General features: G+C 39.3%; 5 protein-coding genes across 6 annotated transcripts; 2 read left to right on the top strand and 3 right to left on the bottom strand.

The window, feature by feature from the left end:
- Positions 1–536: 536 nt before the first annotated feature.
- LOC124295308 lies at positions 537–2268 on the bottom strand. The gene is made up of 5 exons (XM_046744877.1): positions 2133–2268; positions 1963–2038; positions 1629–1705; positions 1365–1544; positions 537–756 (listed from the first exon to the last, which is right to left on the bottom strand). The coding sequence occupies exons 1-5, from the start codon at positions 2178–2180 to the stop codon at positions 712–714; spliced, it is 426 nt and encodes a 141-aa protein (XP_046600833.1). The 5' UTR covers positions 2181–2268; the 3' UTR covers positions 537–711.
- A 3407-nt stretch (positions 2269–5675) lies between these two features.
- On the top strand, positions 5676–7384 carry LOC124295310. Its single transcript, XM_046744879.1, has 5 exons — positions 5676–5811; positions 5906–5981; positions 6239–6315; positions 6400–6579; positions 7188–7384. The coding sequence occupies exons 1-5, from the start codon at positions 5764–5766 to the stop codon at positions 7230–7232; spliced, it is 426 nt and encodes a 141-aa protein (XP_046600835.1). The 5' UTR covers positions 5676–5763; the 3' UTR covers positions 7233–7384.
- A 490-nt stretch (positions 7385–7874) lies between these two features.
- LOC107222546 (sialin-like) lies at positions 7875–11322 on the bottom strand. Of its 2 annotated transcripts, none has more exons than XM_015661962.2 (3): positions 11139–11322; positions 10810–11030; positions 7875–10553 (listed from the first exon to the last, which is right to left on the bottom strand). In XM_015661962.2, exons 1-3 carry the CDS (start codon positions 11161–11163, stop codon positions 9306–9308), a joined length of 1494 nt encoding a protein of 497 aa, XP_015517448.2. In that variant the 5' UTR covers positions 11164–11322; the 3' UTR covers positions 7875–9305. The 2 variants fall into 2 exon arrangements, with proteins under 2 accessions (XP_015517448.2, XP_046600720.1); XM_046744764.1 differs by having other exon boundaries at positions 10810–10979.
- A 759-nt stretch (positions 11323–12081) lies between these two features.
- On the bottom strand, positions 12082–13813 carry LOC124295309. The gene is made up of 5 exons (XM_046744878.1): positions 13678–13813; positions 13508–13583; positions 13174–13250; positions 12910–13089; positions 12082–12301 (listed from the first exon to the last, which is right to left on the bottom strand). The coding sequence occupies exons 1-5, from the start codon at positions 13723–13725 to the stop codon at positions 12257–12259; spliced, it is 426 nt and encodes a 141-aa protein (XP_046600834.1). The 5' UTR covers positions 13726–13813; the 3' UTR covers positions 12082–12256.
- A 3407-nt stretch (positions 13814–17220) lies between these two features.
- LOC124295303 lies at positions 17221–18923 on the top strand. Its single transcript, XM_046744839.1, has 5 exons — positions 17221–17356; positions 17451–17526; positions 17784–17860; positions 17945–18124; positions 18733–18923. The coding sequence occupies exons 1-5, from the start codon at positions 17309–17311 to the stop codon at positions 18775–18777; spliced, it is 426 nt and encodes a 141-aa protein (XP_046600795.1). The 5' UTR covers positions 17221–17308; the 3' UTR covers positions 18778–18923.
- The last annotated feature ends 274 nt before the right edge of the window (positions 18924–19197 follow it).

Here is a 19197-nt window from a genome sequence, read left to right as displayed (position 1 = left end):
GTACCTCAGAGATTAATCTCAAGGATTTGTTCGTCAAAATACTTCGATATTGTTTCTCTTATTATCTATTATTAATTATGATCTAAAATTGTTCTACTAATCGGTCCAATAGCCTAGCGATTATTCTTATTGTGTCAATTGTGAGTAATCTTCTAGGCACAAGGCATATGAAGCTTCGAACAAGCGAAGTCAGCGATATGAATCTCAGCACAAATTTATAAATCTCAAGAAATGAACCGTTTTGATACAATATGAACAATATAACTCGTTACAATGCTAAGGTTTATCAAATCAGTAGTCTTTGAGTGAGGATAATCAATTCCAGGAATTTGCTGATTTTCGTGCGAGTGTCGGCGCTTTTGTCGAAATTCTTCTCCGCATTGGAGTGCTGAAACTCATACGTGTCGTATGCTAATTGAACTCTAACTTTTATCAAAAATTTCCTCTTACCCCTTCGGTGTAATAATAATTAATCCGACTAAATCGTAATACTATTTCAAAATAAAATGAAAATAAAATTGATTCGTACTGCATGGTTTGAGTTTAAAATATGCTTTATTACTTGGATAGAATTAGGGTACAACAGTGAATATCATACGAACATCATGTCATCAGAATAGGTAGTAAAACTTTGACAAAAAAAAAAAACAGACAAACTCCAACACACGTCTCGCCAACTATCGATAAATCCTGTTCTCTTCGCGTCGTTTATTACCAACCATGAGGAGGCTCGAATATTCCCATCTGCGGGAAGATCTGAAACAACGAATACGATTGATGCGGATGAAAGCGTTAATTTTCTAAAACTACTTAAACTTAAACTGCCCGGAATGCCTTTGCAGTGTTCAAGATTAAAAACAGGATTTAGTTGAGAATTTTATATCCGCCAAGATTACGTAACGGAACAAGAACGACCGTCGCGGAGTTATCAAACAACATGAAAAAGCATTCATACTACGAATAAGACGCAAGGACAAACGTCGAGATATTGTGGTATTGATTCGAAAAAATTATGCTCTTCTCACGATCGGTCATACGCAGCTTGCTCTGGAGTAGAAGACCCAAAGTACTTTTATCAAATTGAATAGAACTGTATCGACAGTATGATGATTCAGGGCAGCTTTATAATTTATGTATTTAAAGGTTCGTTTGCTTTATCCAAATCTCATAGAACCTGGCTGGTTTTGTCCGAGCGAGCTACGAAAATTCAGCCAGTACCTGAACAAGGGGGCGGTGAATTTGTTTTCTCGTCGAATAATATACCCAGTGATACAAATTTGATCTCTCACGATTTTGAATCATGTCCTTGCCGTCTTTTGACTTCGTGTTGCGTTGCGAAACTTTTTAAAGCGCAAACTACTCACCGCTGGATATCCTTCGAAGAAGCACTTCATCACTTCGTACGACATTTCGCGTCTATCCTCAATTTTCGAGTGCTCTTTCACGCATTTCTCCGCCAATGGTTTTGCCCCGGCGCGAACCGTGTCGTCGTTGTCGATCAGCAGAAGGAACCCGGCAGTGTCGAAATCACCGTTTTCACGGAACTGCGGACGAGAAAGGATTACGAACGATCGGAAGGCAAGAGGAATCGTTACTTATTCCCTGATTACAGCCAATCATTAAATTACCAAGTGTTTGCCCTCGAAGAAACATCTCAGGTAGCTCTTCACCTTTGGATTTGCAAAATAGGCCGCGTCTTCTGACTCTGGGTTTTCGAATGCATAGAAAAAAAAAGATTAAAACCAGTTTGTCCAGTGGGTTAGATTTAGACGTAACATTCGAATCAACTGAGGTAAGAACTGGTGGTAGATTTTGTCGTGTTTCAGTAATGCGGAATTGCTAATAATTGTCACATCAAATAAGACCAACTCCAGACGATCCCGCTCCAAAAGCATTTCCAAACAGCGACTTGCGAAGTGAACTGAGTAGGATATTGAAGAATAAAGCAAGATGTTATTTTACCATGTTCCATGCCAGTTTCGGCGAAGCACGTCTCCCTGACTGCTACATGAAAGTCACCCGGTCTTGCAAGGACAACCTGAAAATAAAAATCCTCACGTGTTAGATAGAATGGTCATCGAAATATGGGTTTCAATTCCTCTACGAGGGGATGGATGACTTCCGATTCTTACCTCACTCGCGATAAACAAGCAGGCGAACGTTAGAAGAAAATAGTTCATCTTGGTTACTGGGTCCACAACGGAACGTTTTCGATTCACCAGAAATACAACTCAGTCGGACTGAACTTCGTGCTGTTGATGAGCAGAACTGACTTCCCTGTTGCGTTAGTCCCTGCTTTTATATCAAAAACATCACGGTCGTGATGGTCAAGTTTACACACTTGTGCTGTCAAATAAAAATAGTGTGCGTGGAGTCCACGCCCGGCAAAGGTCAAAGTTCTCACTAATTAGTAGTATAGAGATAAATCTTTACTATCATTTTTAATAGTTTTTATTTTTAGTTTTAATTATTTAAAAAAAGCGATTTCCTAGAACGCACTCCTGAATAATTATGCCTGCTGAATTTTGAGTTTTTGTTGGTTCGATTTTCTATAATTCAATCATTGCGATCACAACCAATTGTGAAAATAATATCTATCGCGAAAGTTTCGTCACTCTACAAACTCATCCAATTACTATAAGTACCATCGACTATGATCAAAATCTTTCGTCGTTAATATTCGTTTTCTTTCGCATTCGCAGCTTTCTTCATTTTCCGTGAAATTTTTTCTTATTGCATTATTTTGTTTGTTTTGTAGCAATTCATTTATTTATTTCGTTATCAGCGGCCAAAGCCCGTACAGAGTTGTACAAAAGAAAATGACTGTAAGAATATAGTAGGCGGAAAGCTCGCCTTGATAATTGAAAATTAAAAAATAAAACACCCTGAATGACGCAATTGACGGCTATTCGTACGAAAAGACATGTTTCGAAGCATTATAGACGCAATAAGCCGTATTATCGTTGATACTTGACAAATCACAGTGTTTGTTGCATACGTCTAATAATCTAATAGCTGAGGAGTGGAACAACGGGTTATTGGAAATCGTAGGAAATTCTAATAGATTAATAGCCGAAACCACGGTCTCTGACTCTGCTGCGCCAGTTAAACTTCCTGAATAACGCGTTGCATCTCATGTTGTTTGACAAAAGTTTCAAGGCGAAAATGACGTCGTTGTAGTCGATGGAAAATTCCATCGTTGGTACGTTCAAGTACTCTCGAATAGCTTGGAAGTCGTGATCTGTAAATTGCATCGATGAGCCTATTTTATAAGCTACGTGCCTTAAGAATTCCTCTATGATGCCACCTAACGCGTTTGATCGACAATGTTGTTCCGATCTCCAGATCACTGAAGCTTAGCTTATCGTTGAATAAATATAGATGCAATATAAAGTTCCGCTCGAAATATTTTTTTATTACATATTCTGAAAAAGCAGGTCTATCTTAGTTGAAGATGTAATACTGGGGCGAAAAAAAATCTTTAAAAATTTTTTAAATGTCAAAAATGTAGGTTTCAACATCCTTCTCAAGTTCACCATAGAATAAACGAAATAAAAATTTTCTCCCAAAGATACGGGGTTAATTTCCGGTGGCATAAAAAATATCCGAAAAATGGCTATGTTCAAAATTACGTACCAGGTCCAAAAAAGTTTACGACGATCTATTTTAACAATTTGTGGATATTTGATCAATCGTCTATTTCATTAATATCAAGAGTAAATGTGATAAATTTGTCATAAGTTACAATTTTGCCTATAAAAACAGGAGGTGAATCCGTACCCTCAGTTTTTTTCTTATGAGAATTCGGCATCACCTACGAATTAGGGGTACGAATTGACACCCAAGTTGACGGTTTTTTTCATGAGGGGCAACACGGCTTTCTAAGCAACAGGTCAACGATTACAAACTTGGGTATTATTTATATAAAGTACACAGTAAATTTTATGTATTGATTTAGTCTGCGCTTTTGACCTGGTAAACATTGACTTCCTGATAGGAAAACTGGCGCATTACCGAATTAAAGACAGTTTGCTGAGGGACATAGTGCAAAGTGTGAAAATGAGAAACTTTATATCTAATCCCATTTACGTTTTATTCGGTGTTGGCCTAGGCACACACCTGGGCCGATTACTTCTTTCTATTTTCATAATAAACGATATCTTCATGGCCATCGAGCAAAGTTCATTCCTTCTCTTTGCTGACAACATGAAGTTTTCAAAGCAAGTTCCTCGCAACAGTCCCTACGTCTCACTCAAATTCCGACTCGGCATAAGTTCTTTGTTTTCTTGGTGCTTGAAAATTGGCCTTGAATATAATATCGACGAACGTTTTGTTATCTTCTTCGGTAGAACCGATCAGCCTCACAAACAATATTTTCCTAATAACATTGCATCAAAACAAGTAGAAATCGTTAAAGACCACGGGTTCATTTCCGATTCCAATTTGTCGTTCAACAATCGTGCCCAGTACATCAAAGCGAAGATTACTAAAACTATCAACATCATTGAACGTTTCACGACGAAATTCTGTGAACCTGATTCCTTCGGAACTTTATATTGCATCTATATTTATTCAACGATAAGCTAAGCTTCAGTGATCTGGAGATCGGAACAACATTGTCGATCAAACGCGTTAGGTGGCATCATAGAGGAATTCTTAAGGCACGTAGCTTATAAAATAAGCTCATCGATGCAATTTACAGATCACGACTTCCAAGCTATTCGAGAGTACTTGAACGTACCAACGATGGAATTTTCCATCGAGTAGAACGACGTCAATATCGCCTTGAAACTTTTGTCAAACAACATGAGATGCAACGCGTTATTCAGCAAGTTCAACAGGCGCAGCAGAGTCAGAGACCGTGGTTTCGGCTATTAATCTATTAGAATTTCCTACGATTTCCAATAACCCGTTGTTCCACTCCTCAGCTATTAGATTATTAGACGTATGCAACAAACACTGTGATTTGTCAAGTATCAACGATAATACGGCTTATTGCGTCTATAATGCTTCGAAACATGTCTTTTCGTACGAATAGCCGTCAATTGCGTCATTCAGGGTGTTTTATTTTTTAATTTTCAATTATCAAGGCGAGCTTTCCGCCTACTATATTCTTACAGTAATTTTCTTTTGTACAACTCTGTACGGGCTTTGGCCGCTGATAACGAAATAAATAAATGAATTGCTACAAAACAAACAAAATAATGCAATAAGAAAAAATTTCACGGAAAATGAAGAAAGCTGCGAATGCGAAAGAAAACGAATATTAACGACGAAAGATTTTGATCATAGTCGATGGTACTTATAGTAATTGGATGAGTTTGTAGAGTGACGAAACTTTCGCGATAGATATTATTTTCACAATTGGTTGTGATCGCAATGATTGAATTATAGAAAATCGAACCAACAAAAACTCAAAATTCAGCAGGCATAATTATTCAGGAGTGCGTTCTAGGAAATCGCTTTTTTTAAATAATTAAAACTAAAAATAAAAACTATTAAAAATGATAGTAAAGATTTATCTCTATACTACTAATTAGTGAGAACTTTGACCTTTGCCGGGCGTGGACTCCACGCACACTATTTTTATTTGACAGCACAAGTGTGTAAACTTGACCATCACGACCGTGATGTTTTTGATATAAAAGCAGGGACTAACGCAACAGGGAAGTCAGTTCTGCTCATCAACAGCACGAAGTTCAGTCCGACTGAGTTGTATTTCTGGTGAATCGAAAACGTTCCGTTGTGGACCCAGTAACCAAGATGAACTATTTTCTTCTAACGTTCGCCTGCTTGTTTATCGCGAGTGAGGTAAGAATCGGAAGTCATCCATCCCCTCGTAGAGGAATTGAAACCCATATTTCGATGACCATTCTATCTAACACGTGAGGATTTTTATTTTCAGGTTGTCCTTGCAAGACCGGGTGACTTTCATGTAGCAGTCAGGGAGACGTGCTTCGCCGAAACTGGCATGGAACATGGTAAAATAACATCTTGCTTTATTCTTCAATATCCTACTCAGTTCACTTCGCAAGTCGCTGTTTGGAAATGCTTTTGGAGCGGGATCGTCTGGAGTTGGTCTTATTTGATGTGACAATTATTAGCAATTCCGCATTACTGAAACACGACAAAATCTACCACCAGTTCTTACCTCAGTTGATTCGAATGTTACGTCTAAATCTAACCCACTGGACAAACTGGTTTTAATCTTTTTTTTTCTATGCATTCGAAAACCCAGAGTCAGAAGACGCGGCCTATTTTGCAAATCCAAAGGTGAAGAGCTACCTGAGATGTTTCTTCGAGGGCAAACACTTGGTAATTTAATGATTGGCTGTAATCAGGGAATAAGTAACGATTCCTCTTGCCTTCCGATCGTTCGTAATCCTTTCTCGTCCGCAGTTCCGTGAAAACGGTGATTTCGACACTGCCGGGTTCCTTCTGCTGATCGACAACGACGACACGGTTCGCGCCGGGGCAAAACCATTGGCGGAGAAATGCGTGAAAGAGCACTCGAAAATTGAGGATAGACGCGAAATGTCGTACGAAGTGATGAAGTGCTTCTTCGAAGGATATCCAGCGGTGAGTAGTTTGCGCTTTAAAAAGTTTCGCAACGCAACACGAAGTCAAAAGACGGCAAGGACATGATTCAAAATCGTGAGAGATCAAATTTGTATCACTGGGTATATTATTCGACGAGAAAACAAATTCACCGCCCCCTTGTTCAGGTACTGGCTGAGTTTTCGTAGCTCGCTCGGACAAAACCAGCCAGGTTCTATGAGATTTGGATAAAGTAAACGAGCCTTTAAATACATAAATTATAAAGCTGCCCTGAATCATCATACTGTCGATACAGTTCTATTCAATTTGATAAAAGTACTTTGGGTCTTCTACTCCAGAGCAAGCTGCGTATGACCGATCGTGAGAAGAGCATAATTTTTTCGAATCAATACCACAATATCTCGACGTTTGTCCTTGCGTCTTATTCGTAGTATGAATGCTTTTTCATGTTGTTTGATAACTCCGCGACGGTCGTTCTTGTTCCGTTACGTAATCTTGGCGGATATAAAATTCTCAACTAAATCCTGTTTTTAATCTTGAACACTGCAAAGGCATTCCGGGCAGTTTAAGTTTAAGTAGTTTTAGAAAATTAACGCTTTCATCCGCATCAATCGTATTCGTTGTTTCAGATCTTCCCGCAGATGGGAATATTCGAGCCTCCTCATGGTTGGTAATAAACGACGCGAAGAGAACAGGATTTATCGATAGTTGGCGAGACGTGTGTTGGAGTTTGTCTCTTTTTTTTTTTTTTGTCAAAGTTTTACTACCTATTCTGATGACATGATGTTCGTATGATATTCACTGTTGTACCCTAATTCTATCCAAGTAATAAAGCATATTTTAAACTCAAACCATGCAGTACGAATCAATTTTATTTTCATTTTAATTTGAAATAGTATTACGATTTGGTCGGATTAATTATTATTACACCGAAGGGGTAAGAGGAAATTTTTGATAAAAGTTAGAGTTCAATTAGCATACGACACGTATGAGTTTCAGCACTCCAATGCGAAGAAGAATTTCGACAAAAGTGTCGACGCTTGCGAGAAAATCAGCAAATTTCTGGAATAGATTATCCTTACTCGAACACTGCTGATTTGATACAGCAGAACCATCACCAGTTATTAGCAGACGATGCGAGTCCTCGATCGAGACTTCGCACATTCTGAACAATGAATCAACCACGGGAATGCACGTTCAGGACCTCAGGGTGTTCAGGATATTTGCCGTTCGGGACATTGAGGGGTTTTTATCTAAGAAACAACATTTCATGCGTCCATAACGTTGCTATAATTCCGATTTTATCACAGTCAATTTAGTTAATATGGGTTGTTTCGGGCTTTTTGATAGGGTACGAACTGTTAAGTCGTCCCTATCTTTTTCAATAATTTAATACGCCGTTTAGAAACTGTGTAATACGATTTCACGCACGAAATTTATCAATAGTTTCTGTAATTTTAAACTGAACATGTTCTTAACCGGGTTCAGAATAATTACCCTTCGTCACTGCCGAATAAAATTCTTTCAAATGAGCCTCTCGTTTGATTACTTGAAGCTTATGAAATTCAACTCTTATTCCAGCTCTGCCTCCTCTTCTATTTGCTTGATAAATTTCACCCCTTGGCATCTACGGTAAAATTTGTGTGGGTTTTTCAAAAGAAATAAGGATAATTCACCAATGCCAAATAGGTGCCGGTGCATATACCAGATGGATACGGATATAGTTTAATAAATCTGCACAAGATGATCTACTCACGTTGGTGGTTATTGATTAGGTTTACTCAAAATGTAGATTCAACATTATGATTAGATTTATTCAGTTTCAAGTTGAAACAAATCATAATGATTTATTAGTATTATGATAGAGACGATATTATTTAAAACATGAAGAGAAACATGGAATTTCTGCAGAGTTATTAAAATCGTCGAATTTTGAAAGATTCTGTAAACTACAGAGGTCAAAGTCTTAACGAACTGCTCTGCTAGAGATTTTTTAATGAATCAACTTGACCAAGAGATGATTTTCAGCCGTCTTGTCAAAAGATTTTGAGTGGCGATAAAAGTAAGGCCAAAAAATTCGTGGCAATTTAAGGGCTGTGAATCAGCTTGAACCGCTTTCTTTGACAGTCATCGATGTATTTGGGTGAATGTTCCATTTTCAACCAGCGTAACAAGCAGTTTCGTGCTTGGAGTTAATCGTGAGGAGCACATCAGTCCTTATCGCCTCTAATCAGGCTGACTCACATCGTGGGATCACCGCCTTTACCTCTTAAGCTGCCGCCTTCTTTATTCTATACTTGATATTGGTAGGCCACGTTATCTTTCGCGACTCTTCCAGTTAGTGCAGCGGGTGTCCAATCAACAGCACACGATCTGCCATGCGTGTAAATCAGTTCGCTGTCTCGTTTATCGAAATTTCTTCGTGGTGACCGCTATTTATTAATGGGATTTACTACCTCCAGACATTAATCCTTCTGAAATACTTACAACTTTCAGATCACGATTATGTTTCATTATTTATATTGATTGTCGATCGAAAATATTCGACAATGATCGGTGTAGACGCGCTTGTGGCCAGATGACAGTGAGTCAGACCATGAATCTCGATTGGTCCGACTGAAAAACGCTTACATCTAAGATCAGTAATAGGGTTGAGAAATGAATAGTAAGGTGATTGTGTACTAAGAATCTTTCAATTCGCAGCTACCGATACTGAATGGATGAAATTCTAGCGTGAAAATTTGTATCTAACTCAAAGGCAGTTCAATCGTTATGTTTGACCTAGCAACGTTTTCAACTTTTTGTATTTTAGTTACCGGTTGTTGATTATCAAGTCGAACTCGAAAATCAGGGTCATTCCAGTACTGCACTTTTCCATCACCCCAGATAACGAAGACGAGAGCACATTCTAAGAAAGAGCCAAAGCAGATCCAGAATACGACTCTCCACTCGGAAACCGTCTGATTTGGCGTTAGAACGCCGACGAGATACGGAGCGGCTATCCCTGTCAGAGCGCTGACAGTCGTTTTCATTCCCATGATGGTTCCAGAATGGTTGGGACTCAAATCTATCGGGTTAATGAAAATCCCGGGATTAGCTAGGCCCATGAAACCCATGCCGAGCACAAAGAGAACAACGACGACGACGCGGTTGCAGCCAACGTAGGATGCCGTGACGATGAAAATGGCTGGCACGACCATGGCGACGGCGGTGAAAGATTTCCTCACGTTCGTGACATTCATTTTCCGTGTCTTTATGAACCAGTCGGCAACCCATGACGACGCAATGCTCACGATCCACATAAGCAAGGAGGGAAGAGCCGACAGAAAGCCATTCGACTGAACAGAGAAGTTGAGGACGCTTCTCATGTAGAGAGGAAGGTCCGTGACCATGGTGAAATAGCTGAAACCGTCGCCGATAGTTGCAATCAACAAAGCCCAGACTGGAACTGAGGTCAGAATGTGTCGCCAGGGTGTCGGTACCAGCTCTTTTTTGCAGTTTGTCGTTTTCCGCAAGAAGTTCTTCTCCGACTCGGTTATGAAGGGGTGAACGTCCGGATTGTTGTAGCAGAGCAAGACCCACGCAAAGAACCAGAGCACACCGGCTGCACCAAAGACGTAAAATACCAGCGGCCAACCCATGGATGAATTTTGGATCAGAACTCCGGAGAGCGCCGTGCCCAGCATGTTTCCAAGCAAGATTCCTGATGTCACTACCGTTCCGATGATCGACTCTTCGCCCGGCGCGGACCATCGGGGTACGAGCTCTGCCATGGCTGGTATAGTCGTTCCCTCCCCTAAGCCCATTAGGAAACGGAGCACTATCAGACCCGTCGAGTCGAACGTTTCGACCACCACCGGTGTCAGAAGAGTGAATATGGCACTCGTGAAGATACCCAGACCCAGGACGTACTTTCCGCCAATTTTGTCAGCCAGCATTCCACCCGGAATTTGAGTGAACACGTAACCCCAGTAGAAGCTCGATAGAATCACTCCCTGCAATTTGATTAGTGGATTTGTTTCGTCGTGTGTTCAATTTTCTGGAAGCAGTGAAAGACGGTCTCACGGACACCTGACCGAAAGCGAAACTTTGCCTTATCTTCACTTTGTTGCAGATTTGATTGAACATTTTTTTATGAAGCACTGTCTATTCAACAACACCAAAGACTCTAGAATTCAATATCAGCGGTCACCTGGATTAACGTGACATGATACCTCGCCAATAACGAAACTTAAATCCGTGTTTTCTTACTTGTGTATAAGTATCCCATTCGTAACTGCCACCGCTACCGGTACCCGAGGTTGTCGAATCGGATGCTGGACAAATTTCGTCCGAACTCGTACTGTTTGAAGTTTCCGCAGATACGACCATCTGCGTGATCGCTAGTGACAGAGATATTCGCATGGTGCAAACGTTCACACCTGCCAAACATCCCATCACTGTGAATACCCATCGCTGCGGTATCCTCGCACCTGTAGGACGATTATTATTTCCATCGACACGAGTATGTCAAACAGTTCGCGAGATTGTGACAGTTTATTCGAGAGTTTGGGTTTCTACCGGTTGCCATAATTACTTACAACAAAGTTTCCACGATGTAAGCATCTTCGAGACGTTAAAATTGAGTAGACAAGACCACTGAACCTTAGCCTTAAGAAGACTTCACCACAAAATCAATGTGAAGACACGATTGTCACACTCTTCCGTGATAAACTGATTCTGAATATTATCCTCGTTTCATTGACTCCGTCGTCAATGAGGTGCAGACCTGTAGTGTTCCTATCTTGTGGTTAATAACCAGACTTATAAATTTGCGATCAAGATAACGGCGTGCGGATTGGACTCATGGCGTGATTCTCAAATCATATACAGGCAAAAGACCTTTGGTTCAATCGCGATAAGCGTTGCATAGCCTAAGTCTTCATCTTGTAGTATAACAGGAAAAATTGATTTAGCGTACTACGAAGACAAAGTTCTTCGGCACCGAGTACCTCAGAGATTAATCTCAAGGATTTGTTCGTCAAAATACTTCGATATTGTTTCTCTTATTATCTATTATTAATTATGATCTAAAATTGTTCTACTAATCGGTCCAATAGCCTAGCGATTATTCTTATTGTGTCAATTGTGAGTAATCTTCTAGGCACAAGGCATATGAAGCTTCGAACAAGCGAAGTCAGCGATATGAATCTCAGCACAAATTTATAAATCTCAAGAAATGAACCGTTTTGATACAATATGAACAATATAACTCGTTACAATGCTAAGGTTTATCAAATCAGTAGTCTTTGAGTGAGGATAATCAATTCCAGGAATTTGCTGATTTTCGTGCGAGTGTCGGCGCTTTTGTCGAAATTCTTCTCCGCATTGGAGTGCTGAAACTCATACGTGTCGTATGCTAATTGAACTCTAACTTTTATCAAAAATTTCCTCTTACCCCTTCGGTGTAATAATAATTAATCCGACTAAATCGTAATACTATTTCAAAATAAAATGAAAATAAAATTGATTCGTACTGCATGGTTTGAGTTTAAAATATGCTTTATTACTTGGATAGAATTAGGGTACAACAGTGAATATCATACGAACATCATGTCATCAGAATAGGTAGTAAAACTTTGACAAAAAAAAAAAACAGACAAACTCCAACACACGTCTCGCCAACTATCGATAAATCCTGTTCTCTTCGCGTCGTTTATTACCAACCATGAGGAGGCTCGAATATTCCCATCTGCGGGAAGATCTGAAACAACGAATACGATTGATGCGGATGAAAGCGTTAATTTTCTAAAACTACTTAAACTTAAACTGCCCGGAATGCCTTTGCAGTGTTCAAGATTAAAAACAGGATTTAGTTGAGAATTTTATATCCGCCAAGATTACGTAACGGAACAAGAACGACCGTCGCGGAGTTATCAAACAACATGAAAAAGCATTCATACTACGAATAAGACGCAAGGACAAACGTCGAGATATTGTGGTATTGATTCGAAAAAATTATGCTCTTCTCACGATCGGTCATACGCAGCTTGCTCTGGAGTAGAAGACCCAAAGTACTTTTATCAAATTGAATAGAACTGTATCGACAGTATGATGATTCAGGGCAGCTTTATAATTTATGTATTTAAAGGTTCGTTTGCTTTATCCAAATCTCATAGAACCTGGCTGGTTTTGTCCGAGCGAGCTACGAAAATTCAGCCAGTACCTGAACAAGGGGGCGGTGAATTTGTTTTCTCGTCGAATAATATACCCAGTGATACAAATTTGATCTCTCACGATTTTGAATCATGTCCTTGCCGTCTTTTGACTTCGTGTTGCGTTGCGAAACTTTTTAAAGCGCAAACTACTCACCGCTGGATATCCTTCGAAGAAGCACTTCATCACTTCGTACGACATTTCGCGTCTATCCTCAATTTTCGAGTGCTCTTTCACGCATTTCTCCGCCAATGGTTTTGCCCCGGCGCGAACCGTGTCGTCGTTGTCGATCAGCAGAAGGAACCCGGCAGTGTCGAAATCACCGTTTTCACGGAACTGCGGACGAGAAAGGATTACGAACGATCGGAAGGCAAGAGGAATCGTTACTTATTCCCTGATTACAGCCAATCATTAAATTACCAAGTGTTTGCCCTCGAAGAAACATCTCAGGTAGCTCTTCACCTTTGGATTTGCAAAATAGGCCGCGTCTTCTGACTCTGGGTTTTCGAATGCATAGAAAAAAAAAGATTAAAACCAGTTTGTCCAGTGGGTTAGATTTAGACGTAACATTCGAATCAACTGAGGTAAGAACTGGTGGTAGATTTTGTCGTGTTTCAGTAATGCGGAATTGCTAATAATTGTCACATCAAATAAGACCAACTCCAGACGATCCCGCTCCAAAAGCATTTCCAAACAGCGACTTGCGAAGTGAACTGAGTAGGATATTGAAGAATAAAGCAAGATGTTATTTTACCATGTTCCATGCCAGTTTCGGCGAAGCACGTCTCCCTGACTGCTACATGAAAGTCACCCGGTCTTGCAAGGACAACCTGAAAATAAAAATCCTCACGTGTTAGATAGAATGGTCATCGAAATATGGGTTTCAATTCCTCTACGAGGGGATGGATGACTTCCGATTCTTACCTCACTCGCGATAAACAAGCAGGCGAACGTTAGAAGAAAATAGTTCATCTTGGTTACTGGGTCCACAACGGAACGTTTTCGATTCACCAGAAATACAACTCAGTCGGACTGAACTTCGTGCTGTTGATGAGCAGAACTGACTTCCCTGTTGCGTTAGTCCCTGCTTTTATATCAAAAACATCACGGTCGTGATGGTCAAGTTTACACACTTGTGCTGTCAAATAAAAATAGTGTGCGTGGAGTCCACGCCCGGCAAAGGTCAAAGTTCTCACTAATTAGTAGTATAGAGATAAATCTTTACTATCATTTTTAATAGTTTTTATTTTTAGTTTTAATTATTTAAAAAAAGCGATTTCCTAGAACGCACTCCTGAATAATTATGCCTGCTGAATTTTGAGTTTTTGTTGGTTCGATTTTCTATAATTCAATCATTGCGATCACAACCAATTGTGAAAATAATATCTATCGCGAAAGTTTCGTCACTCTACAAACTCATCCAATTACTATAAGTACCATCGACTATGATCAAAATCTTTCGTCGTTAATATTCGTTTTCTTTCGCATTCGCAGCTTTCTTCATTTTCCGTGAAATTTTTTCTTATTGCATTATTTTGTTTGTTTTGTAGCAATTCATTTATTTATTTCGTTATCAGCGGCCAAAGCCCGTACAGAGTTGTACAAAAGAAAATGACTGTAAGAATATAGTAGGCGGAAAGCTCGCCTTGATAATTGAAAATTAAAAAATAAAACACCCTGAATGACGCAATTGACGGCTATTCGTACGAAAAGACATGTTTCGAAGCATTATAGACGCAATAAGCCGTATTATCGTTGATACTTGACAAATCACAGTGTTTGTTGCATACGTCTAATAATCTAATAGCTGAGGAGTGGAACAACGGGTTATTGGAAATCGTAGGAAATTCTAATAGATTAATAGCCGAAACCACGGTCTCTGACTCTGCTGCGCCAGTTGAACTTCCTGAATAACGCGTTGCATCTCATGTTGTTTGACAAAAGTTTCAAGGCGAAAATGACGTCGTTGTAGTCGATGGAAAATTCCATCGTTGGTACGTTCAAGTACTCTCGAATAGCTTGGAAGTCGTGATCTGTAAATTGCATCGATGAGCCTATTTTATAAGCTACGTGCCTTAAGAATTCCTCTATGATGCCACCTAACGCGTTTGATCGACAATGTTGTTCCGATCTCCAGATCACTGAAGCTTAGCTTATCGTTGAATAAATATAGATGCAATATAAAGTTCCGCTCGAAATATTTTTTTATTACATATTCTGAAAAAGCAGGTCTATCTTAGTTGAAGATGTAATACTGGGGCGAAAAAAAATCTTTAAAAATTTTTTAAATGTCAAAAATGTAGGTTTCAACATCCTTCTCAAGTTCACCATAGAATAAACGAAATAAAAATTTTCTCCCAAAGATACGGGGTTAATTTCCGGTGGCATAAAAAATATCCGAAAAATGGCTATGTTCAAAATTACGTACCAGGTCCAAAAAAGTTTACGACGATCTATTTTAACAATTTGTGGATATTTGATCAATCGTCTATTTCATTAATATCAAGAGTAAATGTGATAAATTTGTCATAAGTTACAATTTTGCCTATAAAAACAGGAGGTGAATCCGTACCCTCAGTTTTTTTCTTATGAGAATTCGGCATCACCTACGAATTAGGGGTACGAATTGACACCCAAGTTGACGGTTTTTTTCATGAGGGGCAACACGGCTTTCTAAGCAACAGGTCAACGATTACAAACTTGGGTATTATTTATATAAAGTACACAGTAAATTTTATGTATTGATTTAGTCTGCGCTTTTGACCTGGTAAACATTGACTTCCTGATAGGAAAACTGGCGCATTACCGAATTAAAGACAGTTTGCTGAGGGACATAGTGCAAAGTGTGAAAATGAGAAACTTTATATCTAATCCCATTTACGTTTTATTCGGTGTTGGCCTAGGCACACACCTGGGCCGATTACTTCTTTCTATTTTCATAATAAACGATATCTTCATGGCCATCGAGCAAAGTTCATTCCTTCTCTTTGCTGACAACATGAAGTTTTCAAAGCAAGTTCCTCGCAACAGTCCCTACGTCTCACTCAAATTCCGACTCGGCATAAGTTCTTTGTTTTCTTGGTGCTTGAAAATTGGCCTTGAATATAATATCGACGAACGTTTTGTTATCTTCTTCGGTAGAACCGATCAGCCTCACAAACAATATTTTCCTAATAACATTGCATCAAAACAAGTAGAAATCGTTAAAGACCACGGGTTCATTTCCGATTCCAATTTGTCGTTCAACAATCGTGCCCAGTACATCAAAGCGAAGATTACTAAAACTATCAACATCATTGAACGTTTCACGACGAAATTCTGTGAACCTGATTCCTTCGGAACTTTATATTGCATCTATATTTATTCAACGATAAGCTAAGCTTCAGTGATCTGGAGATCGGAACAACATTGTCGATCAAACGCGTTAGGTGGCATCATAGAGGAATTCTTAAGGCACGTAGCTTATAAAATAAGCTCATCGATGCAATTTACAGATCACGACTTCCAAGCTATTCGAGAGTACTTGAACGTACCAACGATGGAATTTTCCATCGAGTAGAACGACGTCAATATCGCCTTGAAACTTTTGTCAAACAACATGAGATGCAACGCGTTATTCAGCAAGTTCAACAGGCGCAGCAGAGTCAGAGACCGTGGTTTCGGCTATTAATCTATTAGAATTTCCTACGATTTCCAATAACCCGTTGTTCCACTCCTCAGCTATTAGATTATTAGACGTATGCAACAAACACTGTGATTTGTCAAGTATCAACGATAATACGGCTTATTGCGTCTATAATGCTTCGAAACATGTCTTTTCGTACGAATAGCCGTCAATTGCGTCATTCAGGGTGTTTTATTTTTTAATTTTCAATTATCAAGGCGAGCTTTCCGCCTACTATATTCTTACAGTAATTTTCTTTTGTACAACTCTGTACGGGCTTTGGCCGCTGATAACGAAATAAATAAATGAATTGCTACAAAACAAACAAAATAATGCAATAAGAAAAAATTTCACGGAAAATGAAGAAAGCTGCGAATGCGAAAGAAAACGAATATTAACGACGAAAGATTTTGATCATAGTCGATGGTACTTATAGTAATTGGATGAGTTTGTAGAGTGACGAAACTTTCGCGATAGATATTATTTTCACAATTGGTTGTGATCGCAATGATTGAATTATAGAAAATCGAACCAACAAAAACTCAAAATTCAGCAGGCATAATTATTCAGGAGTGCGTTCTAGGAAATCGCTTTTTTTAAATAATTAAAACTAAAAATAAAAACTATTAAAAATGATAGTAAAGATTTATCTCTATACTACTAATTAGTGAGAACTTTGACCTTTGCCGGGCGTGGACTCCACGCACACTATTTTTATTTGACAGCACAAGTGTGTAAACTTGACCATCACGACCGTGATGTTTTTGATATAAAAGCAGGGACTAACGCAACAGGGAAGTCAGTTCTGCTCATCAACAGCACGAAGTTCAGTCCGACTGAGTTGTATTTCTGGTGAATCGAAAACGTTCCGTTGTGGACCCAGTAACCAAGATGAACTATTTTCTTCTAACGTTCGCCTGCTTGTTTATCGCGAGTGAGGTAAGAATCGGAAGTCATCCATCCCCTCGTAGAGGAATTGAAACCCATATTTCGATGACCATTCTATCTAACACGTGAGGATTTTTATTTTCAGGTTGTCCTTGCAAGACCGGGTGACTTTCATGTAGCAGTCAGGGAGAAGTGCTTCGCCGAAACTGGCATGGAACATGGTAAAATAACATCTTGCTTTATTCTTCAATATCCTACTCAGTTCACTTCGCAAGTCGCTGTTTGGAAATGCTTTTGGAGCGGGATCGTCTGGAGTTGGTCTTATTTGATGTGACAATTATTAGCAATTCCGCATTACTGAAACACGACAAAATCTACCACCAGTTCTTACCTCAGTTGATTCGAATGTTACGTCTAAATCTAACCCACTGGACAAACTGGTTTTAATCTTTTTTTTTCTATGCATTCGAAAACCCAGAGTCAGAAGACGCGGCCTATTTTGCAAATCCAAAGGTGAAGAGCTACCTGAGATGTTTCTTCGAGGGCAAACACTTGGTAATTTAATGATTGGCTGTAATCAGGGAATAAGTAACGATTCCTCTTGCCTTCCGATCGTTCGTAATCCTTTCTCGTCCGCAGTTCCGTGAAAACGGTGATTTCGACACTGCCGGGTTCCTTCTGCTGATCGACAACGACGACACGGTTCGCGCCGGGGCAAAACCATTGGCGGAGAAATGCGTGAAAGAGCACTCGAAAATTGAGGATAGACGCGAAATGTCGTACGAAGTGATGAAGTGCTTCTTCGAAGGATATCCAGCGGTGAGTAGTTTGCGCTTTAAAAAGTTTCGCAACGCAACACGAAGTCAAAAGACGGCAAGGACATGATTCAAAATCGTGAGAGATCAAATTTGTATCACTGGGTATATTATTCGACGAGAAAACAAATTCACCGCCCCCTTGTTCAGGTACTGGCTGAGTTTTCGTAGCTCGCTCGGACAAAACCAGCCAGGTTCTATGAGATTTGGATAAAGTAAACGAGCCTTTAAATACATAAATTATAAAGCTGCCCTGAATCATCATACTGTCGATACAGTTCTATTCAATTTGATAAAAGTACTTTGGGTCTTCTACTCCAGAGCAAGCTGCGTATGACCGATCGTGAGAAGAGCATAATTTTTTCGAATCAATACCACAATATCTCGACGTTTGTCCTTGCGTCTTATTCGTAGTATGAATGCTTTTTCATGTTGTTTGATAACTCCGCGACGGTCGTTCTTGTTCCGTTACGTAATCTTGGCGGATATAAAATTCTCAACTAAATCCTGTTTTTAATCTTGAACACTGCAAAGGCATTCCGGGCAGTTTAAGTTTAAGTAGTTTTAGAAAATTAACGCTTTCATCCGCATCAATCGTATTCGTTGTTTCAGATCTTCCCGCAGATGGGAATATTCGAGCCTCCTCATGGTTGGTAATAAACGACGCGAAGAGAACAGGATTTATCGATAGTTGGCGAGACGTGTGTTGGAGTTTGTCTCTTTTTTTTTTTTTTGTCAAAGTTTTACTACCTATTCTGATGACATGATGTTCGTATGATATTCACTGTTGTACCCTAATTCTATCCAAGTAATAAAGCATATTTTAAACTCAAACCATGCAGTACGAATCAATTTTATTTTCATTTTAATTTGAAATAGTATTACGATTTGGTCGGATTAATTATTATTACACCGAAGGGGTAAGAGGAAATTTTTGATAAAAGTTAGAGTTCAATTAGCATACGACACGTATGAGTTTCAGCACTCCAATGCGAAGAAGAATTTCGACAAAAGTGTCGACGCTTGCGAGAAAATCAGCAAATTTCTGGAATAGATTATCCTTACTCGAACACTGCT

Source organism: Neodiprion lecontei, chromosome 7 (genome assembly GCF_021901455.1).
Source record: "Neodiprion lecontei isolate iyNeoLeco1 chromosome 7, iyNeoLeco1.1, whole genome shotgun sequence".
Lineage (NCBI taxonomy): Eukaryota > Metazoa > Arthropoda > Insecta > Hymenoptera > Diprionidae > Neodiprion > Neodiprion lecontei.
This window is presented reverse-complemented; position numbering and strand designations above follow the sequence as displayed.

What these genes read in the sequence shown, in the direction of transcription:
- LOC124295303 (XM_046744839.1), top strand. Translation starts at nt 17,309, where the DNA reads ATGAACTATTTTCTTCTAACGTTCGCCTGCTTGTTTATCGCGAGTGAG. An exon ending in CGAAACTGGCATGGAACATG is followed by an intron (nt 17,527 to 17,783) that starts GTAAAATAACAT and finishes TCGAAAACCCAG; the next exon opens with AGTCAGAAGACGCGGCCTAT. An exon ending in TCTTCGAAGGATATCCAGCG is followed by an intron (nt 18,125 to 18,732) that starts GTGAGTAGTTTG and finishes TCGTTGTTTCAG; the next exon opens with ATCTTCCCGCAGATGGGAAT.
- LOC124295310 (XM_046744879.1), top strand. Translation starts at nt 5,764, where the DNA reads ATGAACTATTTTCTTCTAACGTTCGCCTGCTTGTTTATCGCGAGTGAG. An exon ending in GCTTGTTTATCGCGAGTGAG is followed by an intron (nt 5,812 to 5,905) that starts GTAAGAATCGGA and finishes TTTTATTTTCAG; the next exon opens with GTTGTCCTTGCAAGACCGGG. An exon ending in CGAAACTGGCATGGAACATG is followed by an intron (nt 5,982 to 6,238) that starts GTAAAATAACAT and finishes TCGAAAACCCAG; the next exon opens with AGTCAGAAGACGCGGCCTAT.
- LOC124295308 (XM_046744877.1), bottom strand. Translation starts at nt 2,180, where the DNA reads ATGAACTATTTTCTTCTAACGTTCGCCTGCTTGTTTATCGCGAGTGAG. An exon ending in GCTTGTTTATCGCGAGTGAG is followed by an intron (nt 2,039 to 2,132) that starts GTAAGAATCGGA and finishes TTTTATTTTCAG; the next exon opens with GTTGTCCTTGCAAGACCGGG. An exon ending in TCTTCGAAGGATATCCAGCG is followed by an intron (nt 757 to 1,364) that starts GTGAGTAGTTTG and finishes TCGTTGTTTCAG; the next exon opens with ATCTTCCCGCAGATGGGAAT.
- LOC124295309 (XM_046744878.1), bottom strand. Translation starts at nt 13,725, where the DNA reads ATGAACTATTTTCTTCTAACGTTCGCCTGCTTGTTTATCGCGAGTGAG. An exon ending in GCTTGTTTATCGCGAGTGAG is followed by an intron (nt 13,584 to 13,677) that starts GTAAGAATCGGA and finishes TTTTATTTTCAG; the next exon opens with GTTGTCCTTGCAAGACCGGG. An exon ending in CGAAACTGGCATGGAACATG is followed by an intron (nt 13,251 to 13,507) that starts GTAAAATAACAT and finishes TCGAAAACCCAG; the next exon opens with AGTCAGAAGACGCGGCCTAT.
- LOC107222546 (XM_015661962.2), bottom strand. Translation starts at nt 11,163, where the DNA reads ATGCTTACATCGTGGAAACTTTGTT. An exon ending in TACATCGTGGAAACTTTGTT is followed by an intron (nt 11,031 to 11,138) that starts GTAAGTAATTAT and finishes ATCGTCCTACAG; the next exon opens with GTGCGAGGATACCGCAGCGA. An exon ending in AATGGGATACTTATACACAA is followed by an intron (nt 10,554 to 10,809) that starts GTAAGAAAACAC and finishes ATCAAATTGCAG; the next exon opens with GGAGTGATTCTATCGAGCTT.